At 38.6% G+C, this 27,289-nt stretch overlaps 2 protein-coding genes across 2 annotated transcripts; both read right to left on the bottom strand.

Moving 5' to 3' along the window:
* pank4 (pantothenate kinase 4 (inactive)) lies at nt 1-22,835 on the bottom strand. The gene is made up of 19 exons (XM_034690399.1): nt 22,699-22,835; nt 22,232-22,314; nt 21,131-21,339; nt 19,404-19,587; nt 18,841-18,933; nt 18,584-18,737; nt 16,183-16,364; nt 15,863-15,944; nt 14,192-14,292; nt 13,052-13,207; nt 9,612-9,724; nt 9,194-9,281; nt 6,544-6,695; nt 5,980-6,035; nt 5,727-5,776; nt 2,576-2,680; nt 2,393-2,493; nt 2,219-2,287; nt 1-1,715 (listed from the first exon to the last, which is right to left on the bottom strand). Exons 1-19 carry the CDS (start codon nt 22,829-22,831, stop codon nt 1,466-1,468), a joined length of 2,361 nt encoding a protein of 786 aa, XP_034546290.1. The 5' UTR covers nt 22,832-22,835; the 3' UTR covers nt 1-1,465.
* A 2,506-nt stretch (nt 22,836-25,341) lies between these two features.
* LOC117818699 (transcription factor HES-5-like) lies at nt 25,342-26,006 on the bottom strand. Its single transcript, XM_034691695.1, has 2 exons — nt 25,884-26,006; nt 25,342-25,774 (listed from the first exon to the last, which is right to left on the bottom strand). Exons 1-2 carry the CDS (start codon nt 26,004-26,006, stop codon nt 25,352-25,354), a joined length of 546 nt encoding a protein of 181 aa, XP_034547586.1. The 3' UTR covers nt 25,342-25,351.
* Between the last annotated feature and the right edge of the window lie 1,283 nt (nt 26,007-27,289).

The raw sequence follows: 27,289 nt of genomic DNA, 5'->3' as shown, positions 1-27,289 counted from the left end.
TAAAATAAAGGTTTTCACTGTTTAATTAAAATTGATTGTCAGGAGAATAATACACAAAGTTGTGCTTGGTGTGCTTAACTGAAATGATGCAAATGAATTGATATATGTGTATAAATATATACATATACACACACATTCTGATATATCACATTTATGTACAAATAGCAATTAAGTATTGCAATGAGAGTCCACATTTCAAGAAAGTGAAACTTCAGAGAACATTTTCACACTAAGGCAGGATTTTAAACTCAGACTTGACTTGGATTTAGATATTTCAGATGACGTCACTGATACAGGCAGCTTCTACACACAGTCTGAAGTTTGTTTTAACTACATGCTGCATGATTATTGCCTTGAAACAACTGCATTTTAGATGTAGGGATGGATTCTAGCTTATACTAGTGCTGTTTATCACCGTGGACTGACGCCACAGCCAGCTACGAGACAGAGAAAAGTTTTAAGTGATGCTTTGATCGGAGTCAGTTTGAATATTTTACCTGAAGTATGCAGCGTTGATTCGACACTAAGCACCTCGGGAAGGATTTGAGAAATCATTAAAAGACAAAAAACTACTCACAGTCGAATACTGCCACCTTGTGGAGGAAAAATCTCTTTGATAAAGTGCTGCTTCCCCTTCTGATCACACGTTTTCCCTGATGCCACAGCTACACAAGTGACTCAAATTATTGAGTTAATCTCAGTTCATTCAGCGGCAGTGATAGAGACAAAAACACAAGGCGTATGGATGCTGTCTGGTGTTTGGCGCGAGATCGCTGTGAAACAAAAGCAGATATTTTGGATGTTTCTTGTGGTCTATAACTGGAACTAAAAGCTTCAAAATCTATGTGAATGATGCTTTTATCACATCAACCGCAAGGCACATTAAAAGCACTTCAGTTGAAAGGTGTTGCCGCAGTAGCTCTTTCTCTAAAGCACGAAGTCAAAGAAAGTTATCTGCTGCTTACTGGTGCTCAGTGATGTGTGCTCGCAGCCTTTCAACGAGTGCTGCTCAACAGTTTAAAAAGTAATGTTTCTTTTTCTCTTGTTGTTCCAGCACTCTGTCAAACCTGTAAAAAAGATTTAGGGACAATATTTTGGTTCTTAATCCTTTTTTGAAGTTCGACAGTGTGCAGGAGAAGATCTCAGCCGTCACAACGGTCGGCAAAAGTTTACTGAACACGGCCTGTGATGAGCACACATGAAAACAAACTCCAGATGCTGAAGACGATGATAACAAACTAAGTCATTGTGCAGGAAATTGGACACAAAGCAATGTAAATCAATCTTTTTTAACACAAAGTGAAAACCTTCCTGGTTCTGCTCACCTCTAAAACCTGCCTACATTTATAGTCAGCTTTGCAATCAGTCACTCACTCAGTGGCAGTATGCGATCCTTACATTCAGAGCTCCAGCTGATCCGTTCTGGTCGCTTCGCCTTTCTGTCCTTCCCAGCTCCTCCCCACGCTCACAACGGTGACAGACCTGCAGAGTCTGGGCTCAGTTTCTCAGCCGGTACCTCGTACTTGAAGACGACGCTGAACAGCTTCCCTCCAAGTCGGTCGGCCAGCCACGAGTTCTTGATGACGGCCATCTTGAGGCTCTCGCAGCTCAGCATGGCGTAGTAGTTGGTGTGGATGGCTCGGCCCATTCCCTCGATGATCACCAGGTCGGTTTTACGCTCTCTGACCACGTTTGCCAACACTTTGTCCAGACGGCTGGAGGAAAGACAGAGACAGGAAGCACTTCAGGGAGAAAATCAAGACACAGCAACCCTTCAGAAGACTACAAGACCAGTTCGAAGAACATCTTAAATTCCACCAGATGTTCACACTTCTGGTCAAAACTGTATGATACCATGTAGACTCAAATAATAATAATAATAATAATAATAATAATAATAATAACAACAACGACAATAATAATAATAATAATAATAATAATAATAACAATAATAATAATAATAATAATAATAATAATAATAATGATAATAATAATAACAACAACAACAGCAATAACAACAACAATAATAACAATAATGAGAATATTTTTTAATAAAAAATAAAATAAAATAAAATAATAATAATAATAATAATAATAATAATAATAATAATAATAATGGGTATAATGAGAATAATGAGAATAAAAGGAGGCTTTAAAAGTTATTAAAATAATTGTAATATCAATAGATAAGTTTTCACAACGTTAAACGTGAACTAACCTGAGATCCAGACAGGGGGAACTGGAACCACTCTGAACCAACGTCAACCGGTCCTCCCTCAGACCATCCCTGTACAGGAAACAGTTCACTCAAGATCCTCATGAAGGATTTCATAAAGTTGATCTGAGTCTAAAGATTGATTCTTATGAACTGCATGTTTTTCTACACACTCACTGAATCACTGAATCCATGGCAGCGATCCTCTCAGTCAGTATTTGTAGTTCCCCGTTCGTCACGTCGTTCAAAGCTGGACCAGAGTTACTGGCCAACACAACCTGAGTGTCAGATAACAGAAGAGCTGAGTTCAGATTCTATAAAACATAAGTTTATCTAAATGTATCTGAGACAGCTCCTTACCTCTGTTCCTCGAGAGAGAAGCTCTCTGACAAAAGGCATCACTCCTAAAATGATGTCTACTCCACTATTATCTACGAAAAACAAGGCACACTTATGAGGAGGACCCTGCAAGAGAAAACCAGGATGGATGTATTCAAGCACTCATCAACACATGTCCACACCACAGAAAACACTTAACAAGTGCATGAGAGATCACAAATGAGTGCAACAGAGCTGTAATCTGTGTTTTTAAACTCCTGCTAATTAAAACAGAGCCTTGTCAGACGATGAGAGGGGAGTGGGAAGGTTTGTTCACACGTCAGCTCTCTGGTTTGATTACAAGGTTCATGGTTCATGTTTGTTTGTTTGAACGGTACGGCTCCGGAGCGACTTTAAACATGCGTCAGTCTGCCGGTGAGAGGATTTGTTGCAGTCTGTTTGTAGTGTGAAAACAAATTTACTGATACTTGTTAAGTCATCAGCCGTACATCAACATGTGGTCGATTCGTAGTGTAGTTCAAATGATACCATTCAGATAACTCAGAGTACACTTCGCTGGCTTTTAAGTGCTGCACGACAACAACTCAGTCATGCATTGTTGGTATAACTTTGTTGATCCGTATTGTTTTATTTGTTAAAGATCAGTATGAGAAGGAACGAGACCAGCACTACAGAAACAAACTTGTATCTTTTTTCCTCCTCAAGCTAAGTGAAAAAAAAAGCAGCCAAAGTTACGTGTTGGTTTGTTCCACTACTTATAGTATTAAAGCTGGGGTTGGTAATCAGATTTAGATAAACTTTTGTTATACTGGTTAAAATGATCTTTATGTCCTGATGGCAATCAATACATAATGTGTTCTTAAAAAAGAGTGAAGAAAAGCTGCTCTCTACAGCCAGAGTAAACCTGGGAAAACACCAACCAATCACCGTTTTTTGGGTGCCAAAATTTTAGGCAATTCAAAACCCGTCCTGCCGTTCTGCCCGCCACCTGCACGTACATTTCCCTGGCGTGCACTCCGAGTTCCCGTCCCCTGCTTCTGCTTCCCCTGACTCTATTTACAGCCCCTCTCGCTCGACCTCGGACCTGTCCCTCTGACCCGATGAGGTGCTTTGCTCAGGACTGTAGTCAGGATCAGAGTCTAAAAAGCTCTCACCACGGGGGCTCTGACAAGCAGAAGAATTAATGACATTTAGTAAGTCCTACAGAAAATGTAGATGCTGTAGGGATGATGAGCCGAGTTGTGAACACGTTGAGCTTAACTTACCGGTCACTGTCAGCCGTGAACACGCCAACCAACAAAGCAACAATCAATGTTTGAATGAATGAAAAACTTCTCTTGTCTCTCCTCTCTCCAGCTCGTACACTCTACACCTCTCCTGATGCCTTCACTAACTGCCAACACTGTAGGAATTAAGAACATCTACACTGAACACGTTTAACAAACAGTAGAGCTGTTACAGTATTACATGTGTTATAACTTTTCTCCTGATATCGTGTCACCAGTACAACTGGATAATGCTAGTATGACAGTTCTGAGTACTAACAGCCATGTTTGTTTGTGTTTTTAACTTTCACTATGATAATGTTTTGGTGAGGACCGGTTTTGAATCAGTCACAATCATATGGTCGCAAGTCAGCGGCGCTCGTGCATGTGAGTGGGGGGGGGGGCGTCGTTTTGGATGAGCTCCGAGGGAGGAGGGGAGGGGTTAGACGGAGTCATGAGGAAATGCTACATTCAAATTCATGCTAGTTTTCCGAGACTACCAACCCCAGCTTTAAGTGCTTACTTCAGGATCCAACACTGTATCAGTTAAACATCAGTTTTTATCAGCAATGATGACAAACAGCAGCCATCAGCAGATAATGTGTGATGGACCGATGTCAGTAAAAGATAAGCTCTTGTTGAAATTGAGGAAATAGTTTGAAAATGTTCTGTCTAAACCAAAACTAAGGACATATGTTCAGATCAAGCATAGTTTCATCCAATAATTATATGTAACGCCTTGTTTATCTAGAAGCCAACGTTCTTTGGTTGCACAGTTAAGATCTGGTATTCTTCCTCTGGCTGTCAAGATCTGTTGATTCAAAAATATCCCAGAGGAAAACAGACTCTGTGAGTTGTGTGATTAGAATGACGTGGAAACAGAGTCCCATTTTCTTTTGAACTGTACAAACTATGATGATCTCAGATACTTATTGTTTCAGGAAAAAGCTTGTAGCCTGAAATATTGGGGTGATGAGCAAAAACTAGAATGGTTGTTTAATTCTAACGTGTTTAAGCTCGCTAAGTTTGCCTCAAAAGCTGGAAAAGAAGCTAAGTTAGTCTCTTTAAGTCGTGTGCATTTTTGTTTTTATTTGAATTTGTATTTTATTCTGTTTGAATTTTCTTCCTCAGTTTCTTTACCACGAATGCACCACTGAATCTATGGTGTTTTTATAAGCCCATGTGGGATGAGTATATGATTGTATGTATGACACAGTAATAAAATAACAATTTCAAACTTCAAAACTTCAAACTATTTAATCTGTTGTTTAGAATCAATTTCACAACGGTGTGCTAGTTTCAGAACTGATTCAGAGAAGAGTCATTTGTTTTATTGAGCTGCAGAATTCACCAGCTGAACTATCTCCAGCTTGACATGAGGGTGTGTTTTGTTTTCACTGTCAAACTTGAATGCAAATACCAGCACTGTGGGAGTATGGCACAGTCTCTGAAAAAGATCAGTGACCTGCAGTTTGTAAGACATGTTCCAGTGATGCTTACATACTGTACAACTTTAATACACTGAATCCAAAGTATATTTGAAAACGAGAAACAAAGAATTACTGAGAGGTGATGAAAAAAACAGAATTATGGAAATCAGATATCAGCTATATTGTTTTTTAAAAAATTGTTTCAGCCTTGATTTCTGAAATCCATGCATCCCTACTGATGTGAATGCATCAATGATTTTTTAAATTTTGGATTCATTGTTTTTGGGGCCCTGGTTTATCTCAGCAGTTAACTCACACGCCACATGTGCAGAGGCGATAAACCTCAATGTGTCATCCCTCCCTCTCTCTACAGTTTCCTACTCTATCCACTGTCCTGTTCTCCAAATAAAGGAAGGAGGGGATGTAAATGTAATGTTTGAATGAAATACGAATGAGAAAGGTAAGAAAGATCCTGACCTTCAGTCTCTCAAACCACTGGTCGTAAGAGTCGATGAGCCATGGTCGCTCTGAAAGGAAGAAAAAGAACAGTGTGAGGATCAGAGCTGAAAAAAAAGACCTTGTACATCCAGCCGTTTGACACTTTTCTTATCAGCTACCATTTCAAAGATGTGAAAACAAATAAATCAGTCTGGAGTCAGTGTGTCAAAACAACAAAGGGAAAATGAATGGAATCATAATAAAAAGAAAATGAAGAGAAATGCTTTGATACCTTCCAGCTGTCGTTTCGCCTGCTCAAAGCCAAACTCAGGGTCAGATTCAAGGACACTGCAGGATGACAAAATAGATGCAATAGTGTGATCAGTTCCAAGGTGAGTCACAGGTATTAAAATCACAACATCAGACATTTAAACATTAGATCAGAATGCAAATTTGAAAGCTTAAATCTGCTGCCTGCTCTCAAATCAGCACATATCATTTGGTTTCTTGGCCTCCTGAAGTGAAAGGACTGAGTTATAGGAGAAAAGGTGTACTCAAAGGCTTCAAAAGGCAAAAACCATGCAGTGCAGTAATGTTTTTTTTAAGCAGCCCTCAGGCACTTTCTTTTTTTCTACTTCTTCTCCACTCTGCCAAATGTTTGTCCTCTGACTATCTGAAGGTAGCTGACTTATCAAAGAATAACTAAATTGCCAAACGCAGAAATGAAAAAATCTCCCTGCTCAAGGAAACAACAAAATATGCAGACGGCGCCTCTGCCAGCCCCCACAATCAGACGGACGAGATGAAACAATCAACCAGTCTGCTCTCAGGACATAAAAACATCTAGTCCACTCACTCCGACACGGCCTTGGCTCCCCAGTCGAACACGTTCCCGGCCAGGACGCCCCTGACGAGGGCAAACTGTCTCTCCTCCCAGCCCAGCTCGTCCAGGGACTTCACTGCTTTCTGGTAGTACTTCAGAGCCATGTCGTTCTCCTTCTGTTTGATCTGTGAGACGACAGAGAGATGATACAGAGAAGGAACATGACATACGATTAATGAGGGACATGCAGCATTCAGAATAAGAAGAGAGAATACATGAAAGAGTTTAAAATCATGGAGTTGAAATAAATGATCTCTCTAAAAGGACAGGACACCAATGCTCATAATACTTCCCTACAAAAACTCAAATCTTACTGAGTGCATTTGTCTAGTTTCTAGTCAAAATATCTCATCACACTAAATACAAGTCACCTGAAAGCTGAGCTATAACATCTCATTTGAAGTTATCACAAGCATTACATGAGGTCTGAGATGCTTGTTTCGAGTAAAATAGCTGCTAGTCCAGTGATTTAAATTTACTTAAAGCTCCCATGAGACACTGGGAGCTGGTGGCCCAATGGTCTAAGCACAGTCCATATACAGAGATTATAGGGGAGAACAGGGTTGGTTGTCACACGGGTTGGATGGCACACTCGTTATATCTCGCCACCAGAGGGCAATGTCTCTCAAATTGGGGTATGGACATTTCCAGAATTAGGATCAGAGCTCACCTACATAGTCTTCTCAGGAGTAAGACAGCTGAACTTGAGGTGGGAGGACTTTTTGTGTTTTTCACGTCAAATTGTAAATATTCAGCTCCTCAGTATTTTTCTTCTAGGCTTTTAAACGATGGGTTATAACAAAACAAGTGTTACCCTTACAAAGTGGGAGGGGAAAGCTATAGTTTAGATTTTATTAGCTAGCTATGTTGTTAGATGGTTGTTAGCCTTGATGCTAGCAAAAAATTCCACTTGGGGTTGGTCGTCACATTCTCTTTGGGGTTGGTTGTCACATGTGAAATTAGTTGGAGTGTGCAGACCCTACATTTGCCATCTCTGTAACTCAGACAGTGACTGCACGTAGCCTAGTTGAGTAGGCCGTTATTGTTAGGCCTATTTTTTTGTTCTGTATGTTGTTATATAGGCTGGCCTTAAGATGCTTTTCCTGTTCATGGTCCTTGCTCATTTCATGTTAAAATGCATTAAGCTATGTAGGCCTATCACTTGTCAGTGCAATTAAACTTTCAAATGTGGTTCTGCCTTCTTGCCTTTTAAGAAATATTTTTCCCATTGAAATATCATTGTGACAACCAACCCCATAGTGTGTGACAACCATCCCCGTGATGGGGTTGGTTGTCACAATGTGTCAGAGTGTCTTTGATAGTTAATTGCCTCTTTGTTATAATGAGTTGGAAAATGAGAGGGATGCACATTTCAAGCCAACACCTTAAGCTTCAATTTAATGCAGGAATGACTATTGAAAGATGTTTTGATGATGAGCAATCATCAAAACAGTTAAAGTGTGACAACCAACCCCGTTCGCCCCTAGTCCTTGTCGCAGAGGTCACTGGTTCGACTCCCAGCATTGAACATTTGCAGCATGTCCTTCCCTCCACTCTCTACTCACCTATTTCCACCTCTCTTCAGCTGTCTTAAAAATAAAGTGTAGTGTTGATGTTGGCGCCCCTGTGGACAACACAGTAACTCTTGTCTCTTTGCCGTTCTAGCCCTGTACAAGTGGGAGTAGGGAGGTGGTGCTAACATTAGATATTCCTGTACTCTCTTTTTTTTCAATATTATTTTTTATTATATTCATCTTATGAGTGCAAAACACTCACAAAAAAAAACGTTTAACTTCCCTTTAACCCCCACCCCCTACATCTCTTTGCTTAAGACAGAGTATACATAAATAAAGTAAGAAAAACAAACAAACAAAAGAGTGAGAAAAAAAAAGTAGTCTTTCAAGTTACTTTTTTTTGGTTGGGAACACTAGACAGACTGAGGCAACGAGAAAAACTGTCCTGTGGTCTGACGATTCAAAATGTGACATTCTTTTTGGAAATAATAGACGCAGCATCCTCCGCTCTAAAGAGAGGGGACTATTCGTTTTTTTATCAGTGCACAATTCAAAAGCCAGCATCTGTGATGGTATGGGGATGATTAAGTGCTCATGGCATGGGTAGCTTACACATCTAGGAGGCCCGATATAACTGAACATCATGTACAGGTTTTGGTGCATAATATGCTGCAGAAGAGTCCAGGTGCTAAACTGACAGCTGTTTTCGAACTGTTATGCTGGCATCAAGTTTAAAATGAGATTATTTCATTAAACAACATTTTCTAGTTTCAACATTTGATATTTTGTCTTTAATTAAATATCAGATGTAGATGATTTGCAAACCATCAAATTCTATTTGTACTAGCATTTCACAAAGTGTCCCAACTTTTTTGGAACAATGTGCAAACACTTTGTTCATCCCTGTCGTTTTTGAGGGGTATTAGACAACAACCAATGTTTAAGTTCAGGTATCAGAGGTGGGATTAGGAGGGGTTTCATGTTAACGGGACATCCTTAACTATACAGGAACATAAAAATGTCACAAGTTGCAGAATCAGATCAGCTTTGTAGAACAGGAAAAACACATTAAGAAGAAAAGAAAATACATAGATAGATTTGACTCAGACCTTGGAGTAGGGATCAGGAAAGTTGAACTCGTTTAAACAGTGCTCCCTCGTGTCTAACAGACTTCTGACAGTGAGGGATCCATAAGCACTAGGTGAGAGGAGAAGCACTCTACATTAGTCAGAGAGAAAACCAAACACACAACAGAGCAGGGGCGGTCCATTCACAGCACTTTTTAACAGTCACATCAAACTGACCTTAAAAAACTTATTATTATAAGAATGACAGACTGTTTATTTTATATTTAAGAACTGGATCTGACTCTTGGAACGAGTAAAAAGATATAACTTTAGACGTTTCTCACTAGCAGAGAACATCAGTGGATACAGAAGGTATGAAAACATGAAACTAAAGCAGAAGTTAAAGAGGATACTTGAGGTTTAGTTCACTAAAAGCAATGAAATCAGGACGAGTCCTTACAAAGGCTGCTGACGGAGGGTCTGAAGTTTGTGTCTGTATTTGTGACGGAACTTCTCGGCTCGCTCTGCCGCCTCCGGCATGTCAGGCTGGCTCGCTACGGCTCTCTTCACTACCTGCTCAGAAACACAAAGAAGAGTCATCAGTGGTGTGTGCTAATGTTAGAAGTTCAAGTCACTTGACAGCTTATTTTTAAGCACATTTTTAATTCCTCATCACTGCTGTTCCAAAAGTTTACCCCTCTGATAGAGAAACATCTCGGATTTATTTTTGTACCTGTTCCTCTTAATTCATACCTTCTTTCTCTGATTTCAAACCGTCTCTGAACACAGTTAGGAAGCCAATTATGTTGCGCATCATACATTACCTGTGCAGTTAATGTTCCACCTTATCATGATATTTAAGAACCTTTAAACTAAACTCAAAGGCTCTTAAATATTTAGTAATTGTAGCCCAAAAGAAGGTAAATCATTCACAGTTTTTACAGTATCATAAACCATAAAACAATCACTATCTGTGGCATTATTTAATCAAATCAAATCAACTTTATATCTACAGCACTTTACACACAACATGGTTGATCAAAAGTGCTTTACAAGTTCAGTAAATGTTCAATAACTGAGACCAAAATGCACAATGATAAAATGTTGACTAGGTAATGAAAATTAGTGATAAATACATCTTAAAGACAAAACTGAGATGTGGATGAAGTGTGTTTCATTTTAGAATTCTCCCTGAAAAATGCAAATTTTGTCAGAACTTTAGATTTATGCAGAGGTGGGTAGATCGAGTTACATTTACTCCGTTACATGTACTTGAGTAGTTTTTTTCAAAAAAATGTACTTCTGAGAGTATTTGTTTTGCAGAGTACTTTTTACTCCTACTCAGTACATTTGTGTTAAAAATATGTACTTTTACTTCGTTACATTGGGCTGTCCAGTCGCTACTTTTACCGTTCCTTTTTTTCTTCATTTTATATTGTTTTATACTCAGCCGATCTCTCACGCAGCTCCCTCTGATCCTTCTGATCCAGAGCTATAAATAGCCTCAACACTGAATGAACGGAGAAGTAGCTCCGCCCCCTCCTCCACCTACAGCTGGGGAGAGAGGCTGCGTAATACCTGCTTCCCCTTTGGAGGAACATGTTTACCCTGTACCCAACATCTAGACTCTCTCATAACTTCTAAATGACGAGGAGAAACAGTCACATTACTTTGTCTATACGGTGGAAATCTTGAGCTAATAGAACAATTAAATCTTAAAAACATGTCATGGTGAGTTATCAGTTAGGTAAGCTAAGGATCATACTGGTTAATATTAAATCTGTCATGGTGAGTTATCAGTTAAGTAAGCTAAGGATCATACTGGTAAATATTAAATCTTAAAAACATGTCATGGTGAGTTATCAGTTAAGTAAGCTAAGGATCATACTGGTTAATATTAAATCTTAAAAACCATGTCATGGTGAGTTATCAGTTAGGTAAGCTAAGGATCATACTGGTTAATATTAAATCTGTCATGGTGAGTATCAGTTAAGTAAGCTAAGGATCATACTGGTAAATATTAATCTTAAAACATGTCATGGTGAGTTATCAGTTAAGTAAGCTAAGGATCATACTGGTTAATATTAAATCTTAAAACATGTCATGGTGAGTTATCAGTTAGGTAAGCTAAGGATCATACTGGTAATATTAAATCTTGTCATGGTGAGTTATCAGTTAAGTAAGCTAAGGATCATACTGGTTAATATTAAATCTTAAAAGCATGTCATGGTGAGTTATCAGTTAGGTAAGCTTAGGATCATACTGGTTAATATTAAATCTTAAAAGCATGCCATGGTGAGTTATCAGTTAGGTAAGCTTAGGATCATATGGTTAACATTAAATCTTAAAAGCATGTTAGAAATGTTGGAAAGTAATCTAAAGTACTTATAAGAGCAGTAAGGTAGCATGCTAATAAAACAGCTGCTTCTGAAGCTCAACAGTCACCTCAGAGAGATTCTTCAGGACTGAGTTCATGGCCTTTTTAAACACTTCCAAGTGTTTTAGCACTTTCAAGTTATGTTTTTAAGTAAGATGTACTGAAAATAAGTTAAAGGTTAAAAAGAAAGTTTGAAATGTTGTTATTGTAATGTTGGAGTATTAATGTTCTGGAGTTCTGATGACATCTCAGACAGTTTAAAGTTGCAGCTTGTTTTAAAAAATGAAAGCGGGTACATTAGTTTGAGCACATTGCAGCTTCTCTTCTTTAATGTTTGAAAGTAAACCATGCCTAACAGCATTCATTTTGGCATTTTCCTATTTATGTCACTTTATTAAAGGCAGTGTGCACTTCACATTGTATTAGCATTTCCAATACAATACAATTTTATATATGATACTGCTCACAAGTTACTCACTACTTGAGTAGTTTTTTTTTTTAAGTACTTATTTACTCTTACTCAAGTAGTTATTTCTATGAGTACTCTTACTTCTACTTGAGTACATCATTAGAAAGTAACAGTACTTTTACTTGAGTACTGTTTTGGTTTACTCTACCCACCTCTGGATTTATGTTCTATGAATTATTGCATTTCATGAACATTGTCAAACATCATTTGAAGTTCATGGAGCCTCTGTTCTTTGTCTCATGAATACGGATGGCTCTAAATCGTCTGGATTTTTCTCTGATAACAAAGCCGTTCTGGATTTTTAGAGTCCATATTAAGTGTTTACTTGGAAGTAGAGCTGGGCGATATAAAAAAGATGTTATCATGATAAAATCTTTAATATCGGTAATTATCACGATAAACATCAAATTATTATTTAATGTGATTTCAAGCAGATTTATGCTCCTGAATGAAATTAAAGAAACCAGACAGTTTTGTCAGCTTGCATCTGGATTTAGTTTTCGGATAAGCTTCTTGAATCCCTCATTTTGACGGAAAAGAAGCATGTCTTTAGTGTAAGATGAGATTTATTTTTGTGAAGTTTTAGTTTGTAGATTCTTATTTTTCTCAGGTTGAGATAATTTGTATAATTAATTATTTAATAATTTGTTATTTCTTTCAGAGGTTTTTGGCGTTTAAGGCATACTAGCGCCCAAAAACCTCTCTTTCCAGGGGTTGGGGGGAGTAATTACAGGCTTAAACATATCAAATTTTTAGCAAACATTTATTATATTTATATTTAGAAAAAAATATATCATCATAATTATAGTAATTGTTTCATCGCCCAGCCCTAGTTTGAAGTTCCATAAAAAAATCTAAGTGAAGTGGAAGAAAGGAAATCAAATATGGGTCACTTCAACGTAGTCAAAGTGTCAACACGAATCATCTGCATTACAGAGTGGTGGTTTAAAACTTGGAAGCTGCTGTCGCTTACAAAATGACAAACTCTCCACATGTCAAACGTCTCAGTTTCCAGCTCTGCTGTTGCTTTCCAAAACTTGAATCTGTATCCTACCCCATCTAGAGCGTCTTCGAAGCAGAAGAGCCAGTACTCGCGGGCCAGAGCGTCCTCTGTGAGGTCCATGGTGTCGGGGATGTACGATGATGGGTCCAGAAGCAGAGGCAGATTCACCAGCTGCCTCTCGAGACGGTCCATCTCCAGCATGTCAAACTAAACACAGAGAGAGACATGAACTCTGTTCCTTCTCCAAGCCTTTTCAGACTACCTTTATTATAGGGTTTCTCTTTGTATTAGCAACACTTTGTCATCCTTTCACTTATGTTAGGTTTTAGGACGACTAAAAGCTGAGAGAAAGAAGCACTATGTAGAAAAAAGTAGGGAAATTTCAGGGAATATTAAATACTAAAGACAGCAGATTCATTAAGACAAAATCAAGAGTCCATATAGGAAATCAGTCGTTTTTAAAGAACACACTAAAGGGATAGAGGGTTTTTCGGTGGACAATCACCAAAGATTAGTTAATATTTCATCTACAGCGTATTAACAAGCAAGAAATAAGTGTTTCAGTGAACAGCAGGGCAGCTAATGCTATAGTTTAAGTTCCTGAAGCTCTAAAGAGGCCTACAAGCTCAACGTGTCACACCATGGAATTAAAGTGCAGTCTAAACACACCAAACTCTTTCACTCTCCATCTTCACAGCAAACGATTCAACCATGAAGAGTTTATTAAGGTAGCAAACACTGAAGCAACACTTTCCATGAAACCTTAGCTAAGCTAAAAATAACCTGCTCCCAGGTCTCTTACATCCTCCAGCAAGTAAACAATGCGAACGGCTGACATGACAAAATACTTGAGTCAAGTGTTAACAGCAGGCGGTGAGAGCGGGAGCCAAACATCGTCAAACCAGAGCACACGAGTGAGGCAGACAGAGGTACTTACAGGAAACTGAAGGAGTGAATTAAAGAGAAGGAAGGAGGTGTGGAGAGGAAAGAAAGATGATCAGTATGTAACGAGAGTCTTTGGATGATGTCTGCAGATTGTGGTGCTGGTAAAACCTTAAAACTAAATGTTACTATAACAGATTTCTGCAGGAAGAAGTTCAGTGAGATAAAAACAAGTGAACCAGCAGATATAGTGAAATAGTTCAGGTGGTTCAGATGTCGCTGTCCTGGGCCCAGTCACTGTTTACTCACTGTGCCACTCCGTGCTCGCTGCATGGGATTCATATCTGGAGAGACGCTCATCAGGCCGGAGCTTCCTGCATAATTCTCCCCCCAGCTGTACTGATTCGGGTCTAGAGGAGAACAAGATGGAAATATAATCACACTCTTCAAAGCAGTGTATTTTATCAGAATTTGAAGATTCAATATGTTTATGATGGCACTGTCTTATAAACGATGGCACTGTCGTATAAATGGAAATTCAAAATCAGACTAGCTGACTAAAGGTAAGACTCAGAACTCAGCTAAACACAAGATCACAGAGTCTACACCTTAACGATGTCCGACTGGTTTGAGTGTAGCTACCATCAGCAGAGCTAGCACCACCAGCCTCCTTTCCTCCTTGCAGGTTAAAGTCCACATGCCTGTGCTGGTTTAACATTGCTCTGGTTGAGTGGTTATACCATAGGCTGTATAAATAATGGACTTAGTGTCCATGACGTCACCCATCTGTTTCTGAAGCGCTGTTTTCAATCAAGTCAGCTGTGCCTCTCATTGGAAGACTCGTGATCTCAATATCTTTGAAATTACCGCGTTATGAAAAAATTCACACCCAGTACAGTGTGTGCCGATCAAGAGTGTGTGCTGATCCTCGATGAACTGCAGTTTATAACACTTCCGCACTGGACTCATATTTTAGACCGAAGGTTGCCGCTTGGGTTATACATCAGTTAACCAGACACAGACTACATATAACTTTATCTCCACTCTCCAGATCAAAATACGTACAAACCACATAGCTCTACGAGATGCAATCTGTCATCTGTGCTTGTGTACATCCAGGTAGTAGAGCGTTACAGTATTTTTGCAGAAGCTATCAATGAAAGCTACAGTCCGTGCTGGTGACAGGTGGCTGAGCTACTGCTTATAAACACTACTTGACCTACATTTCAGGCCTGTAATGATAAAAATAATAATATGTTTAACTGACCAGTAATTCAGGTGCAAACTAGAGAGTGGAATGATGTTTAATCGTTTAAACATGTAGTAAAAATGTGGAAAGAAGCTGTAATAAAAAAAAGCATGTTTAAGACATTATGCACATGTAGGGATAAATATAGGTAATTTTTTTTCCAGCATGACTGTTTTCAGCTGCTTTAGGTCCATTTGTTCTGACATTACAGCCTACCTCAGTTTTTCTTTACTCTACCTTCGTTGTAAGTTAAATGTCAGTGAGATGAAGTAAAACAGAAAGTGGTATTACAGCGGAAGTCCAGGGATTTCATTCATTCCTGTTGTCAGTGAAAACTTGCAGGAATTTGCCTCCTGTACGAAGACAAGCTGCAATCCATCAGCTCTAATGTGAGAGGGAGGACTTGCATGGTGTGTGAGAAGACTACAGCAAGAAGTTCATATCAAGGGTCAAGTTTCGCATTTCAAAGCTTTCATGTTCTTGTGAAATATTTTGAATTCCTTGTGATATCACTCTCTCCAGCACACTTCAAAATAAAAGACTGTTCTGTGTTTGTCTAATACATAAAAACCTAATTCATTCAGCTTTGATTTGCACCTATAACATGACATGAATGGGACATTTTAGGGGTTAAATCCCAAAACAAGAACTGTGAATCTGATTGTAATCCTGTGTGCAGAAACCCCAACAGTGAAAGGACAGTGATGTGCATTGGTAGTATTTTATCTTACTGTCCTCCTCTGCTCCTTTAAGAAATGCTCCAATGGCTCCCAGATAACCTTCATGTCTCAGGAACAAGGCCTGAACTTCCCCCTACAGCAACAAAACAACGCAGAAGAGGAGAAAGTTAGATCACAGAAATCTGGGTTGGAGGTGAAATGCAAATTTGCAAGCTGCAAGCTGCAAAGTTCAGCTGATAACAAACCGAGTCCAGAACTGAAGGAGCTCATTTAGAGCTCAGAGAGACTCGTGTTCAGTGTGTAATTTAATATATAAGTCATGCTTTAAGAGGCAGGGTTGGGACTCTGGTAGCGAGGGGAAGAGATCTTGCCTTGGTGAAGAAGTTAATGCTGTAGGTGATGGTGTGCATGGTGACGGGATGTCCTCTGATGAAGAAGCCACCAAAGTAAACTCTGGAGAGGTTGTGCAGCTTCGCGTACAGACAGGCCAGCTGCCCGATGTCGTTACTGATCATGTGGAGTAAACTCTTCGCCATGTCCTCTTTAGAAAACTCTGAGAATCAAAACAGAATTATATTTAAAATAAAACATATCACACATCAAAAAAGTGAGCTTTTGTCTATATTTAATAAGGATCATGCACTTTAACTCGGCTCCAACACAGAGCATGAAACTAGATATACTTCATTACTCCATTTCTTCACTCTGGGGTTGAATCATGCTACAAACACAGGCTGAACCAGAAGCCTCTAGACAGACACTGATGGACAAATGTTAGAGTGAGGGAGCCCTTTGAGCCAATATTTCAGGAATATTGAGTCTTTTAAAATTAATTAAAAGAGCCATCTATTTAGTCTGGCTTTTCTGTAGGCTTTTTAAAAAACATCTTTATCATTTTAATGTCAATTTATATTTATTTTAGTATTTAATTGTTTGTATAATTTTTAACGGAAACCTCATGCTTTGGGGCTGTTTTTCTGCAAAGGGGACAGGATGACTGATCCGTGTTAAGGGAAGAATGAACGGGGCCATGTATCGTGAGATTTTAAGTCAAAACCTCCTTCCATCAGTGAGAGCATTGAAGATGGAACGTGGCTGGGTCTTCCAGCATGACAATGATCCCAAACACACCGCTCGGGCAACGAAGGAGTGGCTCCGTAAAAAGCATTTCAAGGTCCTGGAGTGGCCTAGCCAGTCTCCAGACCTCAACCCCATAGAAAATTTGAGGAGGGAGTTGAAAGTCCGTGTTGCCCAGCGACAGCCCAAAAACATCAGTGCTCTAGAGGAGATCTGCATGGAGGAATGGGCCAAAATACCAGCTACAGTGTGTGCAAACCTGGTGAAGACTTGCAGGAAACGTTTGACCTCTGTCATTGCCAACAAAGGTTATGTTACAAAGTATTGAGTTGAACTTTTGTTATTGACCAAATACTTATTTTCCACCATAATTTACAAATATATTTTCTTTAAATCCTACAATGTGATTTCCTGGATTTTTTTTCTCATTTTGTCTCTCATAGTTGAAGTGTACCTCTGCTGAAAATTACAGACCTCTCCCATCTTTCTAAGTGGGAGAACTTGCAAAATCAGTGGCTGACTAAATACTTTTTTGTCCCACTGTACAAAGAACAAGGCTAAATCAGAACTGGGTGAGAGGTCAGCAGTGTGCTTGAAACAGGGTTGTGTCACGCTGAAGCAGGAGAAGTTTAAGCCTTGTCTCTGCTTTGAACGCTTCTCAAACGCAACACAAACATGAGTGACCTGAGGCAGTACCTGAAGAAATACATTTCATCATGTTTGTAAAGTTTGCAGCTGAAGAGGTCTGAGTCAGCCTGGATTCACAGAGCCTGTAATAAGCTGTTATAGTGAGGTAAGAGGATGGATATAAAGGTAGTGTAATCTTTAAGATCAACATGTTTGTAGACCTCAATAATGAAACTAACTTCACAAACAAAGTGTAACATTACAGGTGTAATTACAGGCGTTATTACAGTAACGTCTGCATGAACATAACGAAATGCTAGAAGACAATCACGTGGGATTAGTTTGTTTGTCACCTCTCCTTTGGAATCATCTATCAGTCAGGGTCCGAGAGGCAGACACCCTCTCTACTTTTAATATTAGGCTTAAAACTTTCCTTTTTGATAAAGCCTACCGCTAAAGCTGGCTCAGGCTCTGACCAGCTCTTAGTTATGCTGCTATAGGCTTAGACTGCTGGGGGAACTGACACACTGACACACTGGGATCCCATATCTAACCCCCATCACTTACTTTGTCTCTTTCTGTCCCATTTAAGTTACTAACCATAGACCTTTCATCAAGTCTCTGAGCTCCCTTGTCTCGTAGGTTCCTCCTGCTGCTGTGGACGTGCCAGACTCCAGCTGCTACAACTACTACTATCCGTCTCATCACTATCATCTCTCTCTTATTCTCCTCTATTCCTCTTTCCTCAGCAGATGTGTGTCTAACATGAGTCTGGTTCTGCTCGAGGTTTCTGCCTGTTAAAGGAAGTTTGTCCTTGTCACTGTAACTTGCTAAATGCTGCAAAGTGCTCTGCTCATGGAGAATTAAGATGAGATCAGACTGAGTCCTGTCTGTAAGATGGGACTGGATCTCATCCTGTCTTGATGTTGGGTCCTTGTTAATAATAGAACATAGAGTACGGAATAGACCTGCTCTGTTCTGAAAGAGTCTTTGACGCTGTATAAATAAAGATTGATTGATTGATTGATTGATTGATTGATTGATTGATTGATTGATTGATTGACTGACCTTTGTCGGCAGTCGCAGACTTCCCAAAACTGCTAGCTATAAGATCTCCAGTCAAACCCAGCGACCCGTAAGATCCTCCGTAGATATCTTTCACAAGCATGTCGACACTTGTGTGCTGCCCTCTGGAGGCCAACTGTAGCAGCTCATCAAATCTCTATGAGCAAGAGAGAGAGAAGGGGGGTGAAGGTGATGAACAAAATACCTCAGTGAGAGAACATCTCTTCACCAGTCTGACAGAAACAGTTCTTCTGACCGACCTTTGTTTTGGTAAGCAATGCTCCAAGACCCCAGAACGTCCCTCCACCTATCGAGCTTCCTCCAATTCGCTCAAACTTGTCCTCTGATTCAACCTGTTGAAGAGGAAGAGAGGGACTCACTGGTTTATTGTGTGAAAATAACAAGAGCAGAAACTCTGATTTAAACAAATGTTGATCATCTAGAAAAAGAGACCTAGCTAGGTCATATAAACACCCCACAACAGACAGCAGATAGAGACATAACACGCAGTCACACCAAGGACACAATCAGTCTGTAGAGATTAAGCTTACATTCACCATCCAAACAAATAAAAGACAAGACATGCTTTAATTTGAGATCAGGGATGAAACTACAACCGTTTTCATTTTTGATTAATCTGATGACTTCAGTCTTATTTCATCTCATGTGTAAAACATGAGAAGATCAAAGAATAGACACTCGTGCTGACATTCATAAACATCTTGTATTTGGTATTTTCCTTGATCTATTACTTAAAATTCATGCATTATCAACATAACCACTGATTCACTTTCTGTATCAACTTGCTTACATCACTCATTACCTTGACTATGGACACACCAGAGCCGATGTTCACCAGCAGGTACGGGAAAATCTCGGGGTAAGTCGTCTGAAAGCGAAACTCAGAGTCGGCGTGTCTGGCATACACGAAAGCCTCGTGGGGAATGTTCTTCAGCACAAAGTTACAGCCCTTAATCAGGCAGGTCATCTCATCCTCTTTGTCCACTCTGCAACAAAGCAGCACATAGAGAGCCCATCAGCTTGAATCATTGTCAGAGAAATGTGAAATAAAAGGCAGAGAAGAAGCTTGACTGTTTTGTCCTCAAATGGGAAAAACTTTGAAATTCAATAAAACAGCTCACAGGATGTTCGGCAGAGTCCTCGTGCTGATGTGATTTCTTTAAAAGCAGAAGACTTATATTGATTTATAGATGGCAATACATCAAGTAGGAGCTTCACAGAGCATTAACATTTTTAAAAGCAAACTCAAGACCTACCTTTTATAGTCTCGCTTTTAACTGAGTTTTATTCTTATGACAGTTTTATTTCACCTTACTTTATTTATTTATTTATTCATTTATTTATTTATTTATTTATTTATTTATTATCTAGTATATCTTAGTCACTTTTTATTTTATTTTTTTAGCATCTTATTTTAAGTATAGCATCTTATTTTCTTTTCATGGTTTAACATTTTAGTATTTTATTATCTTAGAAATGTATCTTTTTTGGTGAGTTTAATTTCCTGTGTTGAGTTTTAACATCCTATTTTACCTGCAGTGACTTTCATTTATTTATTTATTCTATTTGTATTGTTATTGTTATTATTGTTACATATATTGTGTTCTTAACCTTAGGTTTGTGGGGTGGGTTTGAAGTCGGGCTGGGGTTGGAATTAGGATGGGGGGGTCTTTTTATTATTATTCTAATAAATATCTTTCTTTTGTTTATCTATTTTCTTTAAGTTGTTTTCATGTACAGCACTTTGTCATACAATATCATTGTTTGAAAAGCACTTTAAAAATACAGTCTGACTGATTGATTGATTGATTGATTGATTGATTGATTGATTGATTGATTGATTGATTGATTGGTTGATTGATTGAAATGAACACAGTGACAAACTAAAACTGAGACTAGTTTGTATGTTTCAGGAGTCATTTTGGAGGGAAATAAATATGTTGAAGTATTTCACTGGATTGTAAACAAGCACAGCCCCAGAATGTAGGAAGAGTTATCACCGTGTAAGACTTACTGTACGTGAGGGTTAAAATATGTACACATATACTCTGATCGATGCACAATGGAGGATACAAAGAGCTCACAGTGTTAAAGCAGCAGACTCCAGGTGAGAGCCATGGCTCGTAAGTATTAAGGGTTAACTATAGAAGGAGGTAAGCTGCAGGGCCGTCCTCAGACTCATCTGTTTTGACAAGGCATTAATTGTAAAAACAGACTTTCTGTTTTATGACCAATAATATAAGCCGACCTGTGTTTGTAATTGTTACGTGTATGTCTGTAACTTTGGCTGAATGTTAAATAAACTTTGAATACAAACAGTCTTTGTAGAGTCAGCCAAACAGTCACATCTGACCTCTGATTCAACCTGGTTTACAGGACTATGACAGGATATAGCTTTGAGTATGAATCAGATACAATAAGGAGCCTTCCTGTTTTTGTTTCCACATGCAGCACTACACAGCACCAGCCCCACACAGGGTCACACAGTACAGGTAATGACTTCGCTGAATCATCAGCTTGTTTACTCACCTGAGTCCGAGTTTCCTCTCGATGAGCTCTTTAAACTTGTGGGCTCCTCCACCTGTGGCTTTGATAACTTTGGTGTCCGTGTTGACCAGATGGTCTTTGATGAAGTCCAAACATGTTTCGATGTAAGCATTTTCAAACTTGATAAAGTGCAGGCGTGCAGTGACTTCCTCCTGCACAGATATTTCATACAGCTTGTCGCTGGAAGCCTCCTGGAGGGGCAGAAACACAGAGGGGAAAGACAGACCGATTAACATGTTAATTTATTTTCCATTTACATGCTGCCTCTTGGAAATATGTGGAACAGCCTGACAGAGGAAATCAGGCTCCAGGAATCAGTACTTCTCTACTAAAGACACACCTTTATCGTTAAGGAGCTTTCATTTTGTGAATTTATTCAATTTTTTTAACATATTACCTCTCTGCTTTCATTGTCTGGTTTGACTGTTTTTGTGAAGCACTTTGTTACTTGTGCTATACAAATAAAAGTCTTATCATTATAATAATAATAACAAGAAGAAGAAGAAGAAATTATCATTATTATTATTACTATTATGTCTAGCTATTGAATAGTTAAACATCGATGTGTTTGCTTTTATTGTCTGTTTACTGTTTTTGTGAAGCACTTTGTTACTGGTGCTATACAGATAAAAGTATATTATTATAATTATAAATATAATTATTCGAATTATTAATAATATTAATTTTAATATTAATTTATTTCATTATTTTTATTATGAACAGCTATTGAAACAAAGCTGGACATCTCCGGTCTGTTTGCTTTTATTGTCTGTTTTTATTATTTTAGTGAAGCACTTTGTTGTATTGAAAAGTGGTATTATTATTATTATTATTATTATTATTAATATTATTATTATTTTCATCATCATTCTTATTATTAATACTATTATGTCCAGCTAATGAAACAACCTTTTAAATAGTAAATCATCTCCTGTCTGTTTCCATTAAAATCTAGTTAACCAGCTTTGTGAGGTAATCTTTTCTTGGCTGTGTCTTGTCATGAAGATAATGCAGATTTATCTGTGGATAATAACTTGAAATGAAACCTTTGATATTATAGCACACACTTATGCACACACTCACCTTTGTATTGTGGTCGAAGGATCGCACTTTGGCCACTTTGTGCTGCACAGTGGAGTAGTAGGCAAGCTTCGTGAGGGATCCACCTGTTAAAGCAAAAGAGCAAGCCTGATAAGAAACCCTTTAGTTAAGTGAAACTGTAGTGTGAGCAGAAAGAGAGGAGCCTTGACCCAGGACAGCTAGCTGATAACGCTGCTGCACTTGTTAAAGTTGTCCTGGTTGTGAAATGCACGTCCATTACATGCCATAAAGATCACACTAAGACTTTCATTTTCAAGGTGCACACACTTTCTGTTAAATAACTTTAAATATGACACTGCTGAAGGGAGCTTCACCTTGTTTACTTTCCCTTAAAGTCATGTGTTGTCATAGTACCAGACTGCGGAGGAGCTGCTCCACAAACACGGAGATAACCCACGTTGGAGCCAAAATGGAGGAGAAAGAGATTAAACTTTCACGCTCACACTTACCTATGTCAATAGCGAAGCGCTTTGCATTCTCCAGATTGCGGAATATCTCATCAGGAGGCAGAGTAATGCTTTTATCCATGGTGTGAGTACTTGTGCTGCTGTCAAGTCGAACACATTCCGCCATGGTCGACATGATTTGACGCTGCATGCGTGAGTTGCGTAAGTACGTGCTCTCGTTGACCAATCAGAACGCACGTACAGTCAAAGGCGGAGGGGGGCGGCGTCGTGTAAACATTTCAACATTACTGTTAGCTTAGAAAACATGAAATATTAACATGAGAAATTAAATGCAGCGATACATAACACTATTCAGCACTTTTCAGATCCTAAAGTCTCTAAATATTTTTTAGATATTATAGTTTGAACAGTTGATATTGTTTTATTTCATTATTCGTGACATTTTTTTACAGGAAAGCTTTTATTGTTTGATTTTAAGGGTCTGTTATATAAGTCTGTATGCTTTTGAGTTTTTTATTGCTTGTTTTAATTGCCTATTGTGAAGCACTTTGTTACCTGTATTGAAAAGTAGATAGATATAGATAGGTATACTTTATTTGTCCCCCGTTGGGGGTAATTCTTTTGTTACAACAGCTTACAACACAGGACAGGGGAATACAACAATGTACTAACATAGTTAAAATATATAATAACAATAATAATAGCAATGACAAGGGTAAAATATAATAGAATAAAATAGATTAAAATAAAATAAAATAAAATGAAATATGGAAACTAAGTAAAAGTGCTATATAAATAAAGGGTTATTATGTGTTGTTGTGTTGTTTGTTATTGTTTTTATTATTATTATTATTATTATTATTATTATTATTATTATTATTATTATTATTATTGTTATTATTAGTATTATTATTATTATCATAATAATAATTATTATTATTCATGTATTTATTCATTTGTTTATGTATTTGTTTATTTTTTATAATATTATTGTTATTATAATTATTAATGTACTCCTCCTGGTGTTTTACTTTACTTCTTATTGTCTCCATCTTTGTTTCTGTCACCTCCTGCACATTGTTTTCACATAAATTCAACGCTCTGTTATTTTCAATGATTACAATAAAGATAATTAAAGAATATAAGCATGGTAACCACTTTTACCCTACTCATTTTCATCTAGTTGTGTCACTTTAGACTTTATTTGAAAACCAGTGCACACTGCTGTAGTTTTTTGCATGTAGGATGTTTTTTTATCATTGGTAGCCTATTTGATGTAGCCTGTAGTACAGTCAATCAAAATGTATCATTCTTAAAATGTTGATTATCATATTTAACGGAAAACATCAATTTCCACCCATGTAGGGTTTTTTTTCTCTGAAACATGACTTAGGCTTACTGCTGGGCTAAAAACAATCCCAGGTACTAGATCTTATCTTAAATTTTTTTTTATTGACACTGATAAGGAAAGAGGTTTGGATATTAAGTATTAACTTGCCTGCTTGCCAAAAACTCTAAACAAGCTGCTGCATGGAGGTGGATTAGTCAGAGCAAACTTATGTTGTGCAACGACACTTTGTTTAAACAAGAAATAACTTTCCAGCTTTGTTGGGCGGAATTTCAGGGGTATTTTGCATGAATAAAGTGACCTGTTGATATGATATTGGGATGGTACGGTGAAGAAAACATGCCTTTTTTTAAAAATATTTCAGGATATATTATCCTAGGTCTGAAATGTGTTTTGTTTTTCTAACCTTACCTGACTATAAGACGTTAGAGAAGGGAGAAAAGGGGCTGAACTGTATTTCAAACTATGGTATAATGCAGATATGAGTTATTTGTGTTGAGGGGTGCATTATATAACCAGCAGAGGGTGCTGCTCAGCCACAAAAGAAAAAGATGCCCCCCCACCCCCACACTGAAATATCTGACACTCAGCAGCCATGTAGACTGATGCAACTCATGATAACTCCTCATGATGTCACTTTGCTTGTCTCACCTCTTGTTCATATCGTCTAAAAGAACATTACGACACAGCTCATGATTCAGTTCATACTTTTTTATTCACATGAATAAATGTGTCTTATCATGGAGACGTTATTTGTGATGACACATCACAGTAGATGCTAGACATTTTACTCAAATAGAGTAAAGTGAACAGCTTTAGTTTCTTTGTAAAACACAGAAAGATTGTTTAGTACAACCTAAACAAAGCAAACAGATTCTCTGCCATTGAGAGAGATAACTTTCTGATTAACATTTCAACTGTTGACACAACAGAACATGATGAAAGAACTTCAAGAACCCAACATGGGTCAATAATCTTTTACAAAGTAAAAAAGTAAACAAGAGCTAACTACATGTAGCTGCAATTTGCCCTTTTCTGTCACTGGATAAATCTTGATACAGAAAGCGTACAGGATTTAAAGGCAGGTGTGATCATGCAGGCCAGTATCAGCCAAACGCTTTGATTATTGATAAATCAATAAGAGAATATCAGGTATTCACAGAATACAGTTTGGGAAAATTCCACACAAAAAGGAAATATTTTTTTCTAAAACACTTTACAAAAGTACAAAACTGTCAGCCCAGTATGAACTTGAGATTGATCACTAAACCATTTCAGATTTCAAAAAGTATATTGACCAATGTGGTCATGTCAGTTTGTTCTGAAGTAGCTCCGGTCTGTAGTTGTCTACCACGGCCTCCAGGGAACGCTGTTCACTGGACTTTTCTCTTTGCTGATGCTGGTCTGGACTGTGGAGCTGAGAGGAGAGAAGTCAGCCTCTCTCAGGTTCTTCTCAGAGGAAGTCTGCAGCTTGTTGAAGTGGTTCAGCAGTCTCCTCTTGGACTTCATGTTCACCTGCTCCCTGGACAGGAAGTGAGTCGCCTCTTTGACACACCTGGAGTAGCCCTGATTGACAGCTGCTGAGTTCACAGCTTGATTCCTCTGCTGCAGTCGTCTCAGGACACAAACTGTCATCTCCAGAATGTCTGCTTTCTCCAGCTTGGAGTCTGGCTCCTGTTTGAGGAACTCTGGACCCAGGAGAGACTTGAGCTGCTCGATGCTGCTGTTGATTCGCTCTCTGCGTAACTTCTCCACCAGAGGCTTTCTGAGCTGCAGAAACAAATACAAAGTCATTAATATACGTGTTCTAGAAACAGAGTTAAGTATTTAAAATGAAGTTCTTAAATGAAGGGTGAAGCTTCTTGGATCTTGAATTTACCTTGTGAGTCAGAGTGAGGTGCTCCTGAGAGTTGGTCATTGCTGCAGTGATTGTAGGAGCCATGTCTGGATCTGTGTGCTGTAGAGGTCTCTGTCGAGAGAATCTGATCTCTGCTGGCTTCATCCCTCCTATTTATAGTCCCACATCTCCATATGAATGTGTGGGTTTGGGACTTGCTGTAGTTTCTCACAGTCTCAGCCAATCAGAGAGCTTGTTGAGACAATACCGCATGTGGAGCGGCAACATGCTGAATGCTTTTAATGCCTGGGGGACAATGGTTAGATCTCAGGGGAGCAAGTGGAGGATTGGGGGCTGATGGAGACACACTCACAGATCTCTGTGTGGATCTGGGAAAGTGGTGACCCTGTAGAGAGAGCAGATCCGCTGTCTGATGCTGGGATCAATGACTTTGACTGAGCACACGCTCATTAACCCGTGCACACTTTAAAGACTGAAGGGAAGATCCTCCTCTAGACTCTTTCTGTTACATCCTGTTTGGGAAACGTCCCAAGAAAATGTTGCTTATTGCACTGGCTGCAGTTTTTTTAACTATTCAAATTAATGATGTCCTTATTTTTGCTTTTAATATCTTGAAATAAAACTCATACCTGAAGTAATCAGGTGATTGTAGCTTATATTAAGTGTAATGAAATATTTTAACACTCAGTTAGATTTGTTTTTTGTAAGTATTTAACGACATATAAGAGAATGTGGAGATGTTTTGACAGATGCATGCACTTTATGGCACACATTTAAAGTTTCAGGAGACAGATGTGTCCTCTGTCTTTAGACAAGTTGTCCCAGTCAGTAAAGTGCTAGTCAGGGTTTCCCACACTGCATGCTGGGAGCTGGGATCAATACAACACAAAGGTAGTTTGAACGCTTCAGTGGGCGTTGTTAGCCCTGAGTTACAGACTGACGGTGCTAACCATCTGGAGGGGGTCTGAGTTTAGATGTTTAGAATTGAATGAAAAGTTGGTAACAGGTAGATGATTATGAAAAGAAAGTAAACAAAACTCCCCTTTTATTATCTGTTAAACAAACGCTAGAAAATAGTTTGTTTTCTCAGATTTTTAGTAAACCGTGATGCATTTTTTTTACACTTTGAATTAAAACAAAGGTGTGTGTGCCAAAACATGGTGCAAAACAAAAGATTTGTTGTAAGGCGACATTTCTCCAACAGTTTGGCATCCTTCAAAAGAATAAAGAAAAAGCCTCAGACTGAAATAATGATCTGCTAAATGAGCAGGGAAATGAAGCTGGCAGAGGAGTGAGTTGGGACCACAGATGGAGACAAACAGTAAAAAGAAAAACAGAGAAAAGGAGGAGGAAAAATGTTGCTGTGAAGTGTGCCAGCTCCCCTCAGAGATCCGTCAGGTGCTGCAGGCTCTGTGGACGTTAATCAG

Source organism: Notolabrus celidotus, chromosome 1 (assembly GCF_009762535.1).
Source record: "Notolabrus celidotus isolate fNotCel1 chromosome 1, fNotCel1.pri, whole genome shotgun sequence".
Lineage (NCBI taxonomy): Eukaryota > Metazoa > Chordata > Actinopteri > Labriformes > Labridae > Notolabrus > Notolabrus celidotus.
The sequence above is the reverse complement of the archived record's forward strand: the minus strand, read 5'-3'. Positions and strand labels throughout refer to the sequence as shown.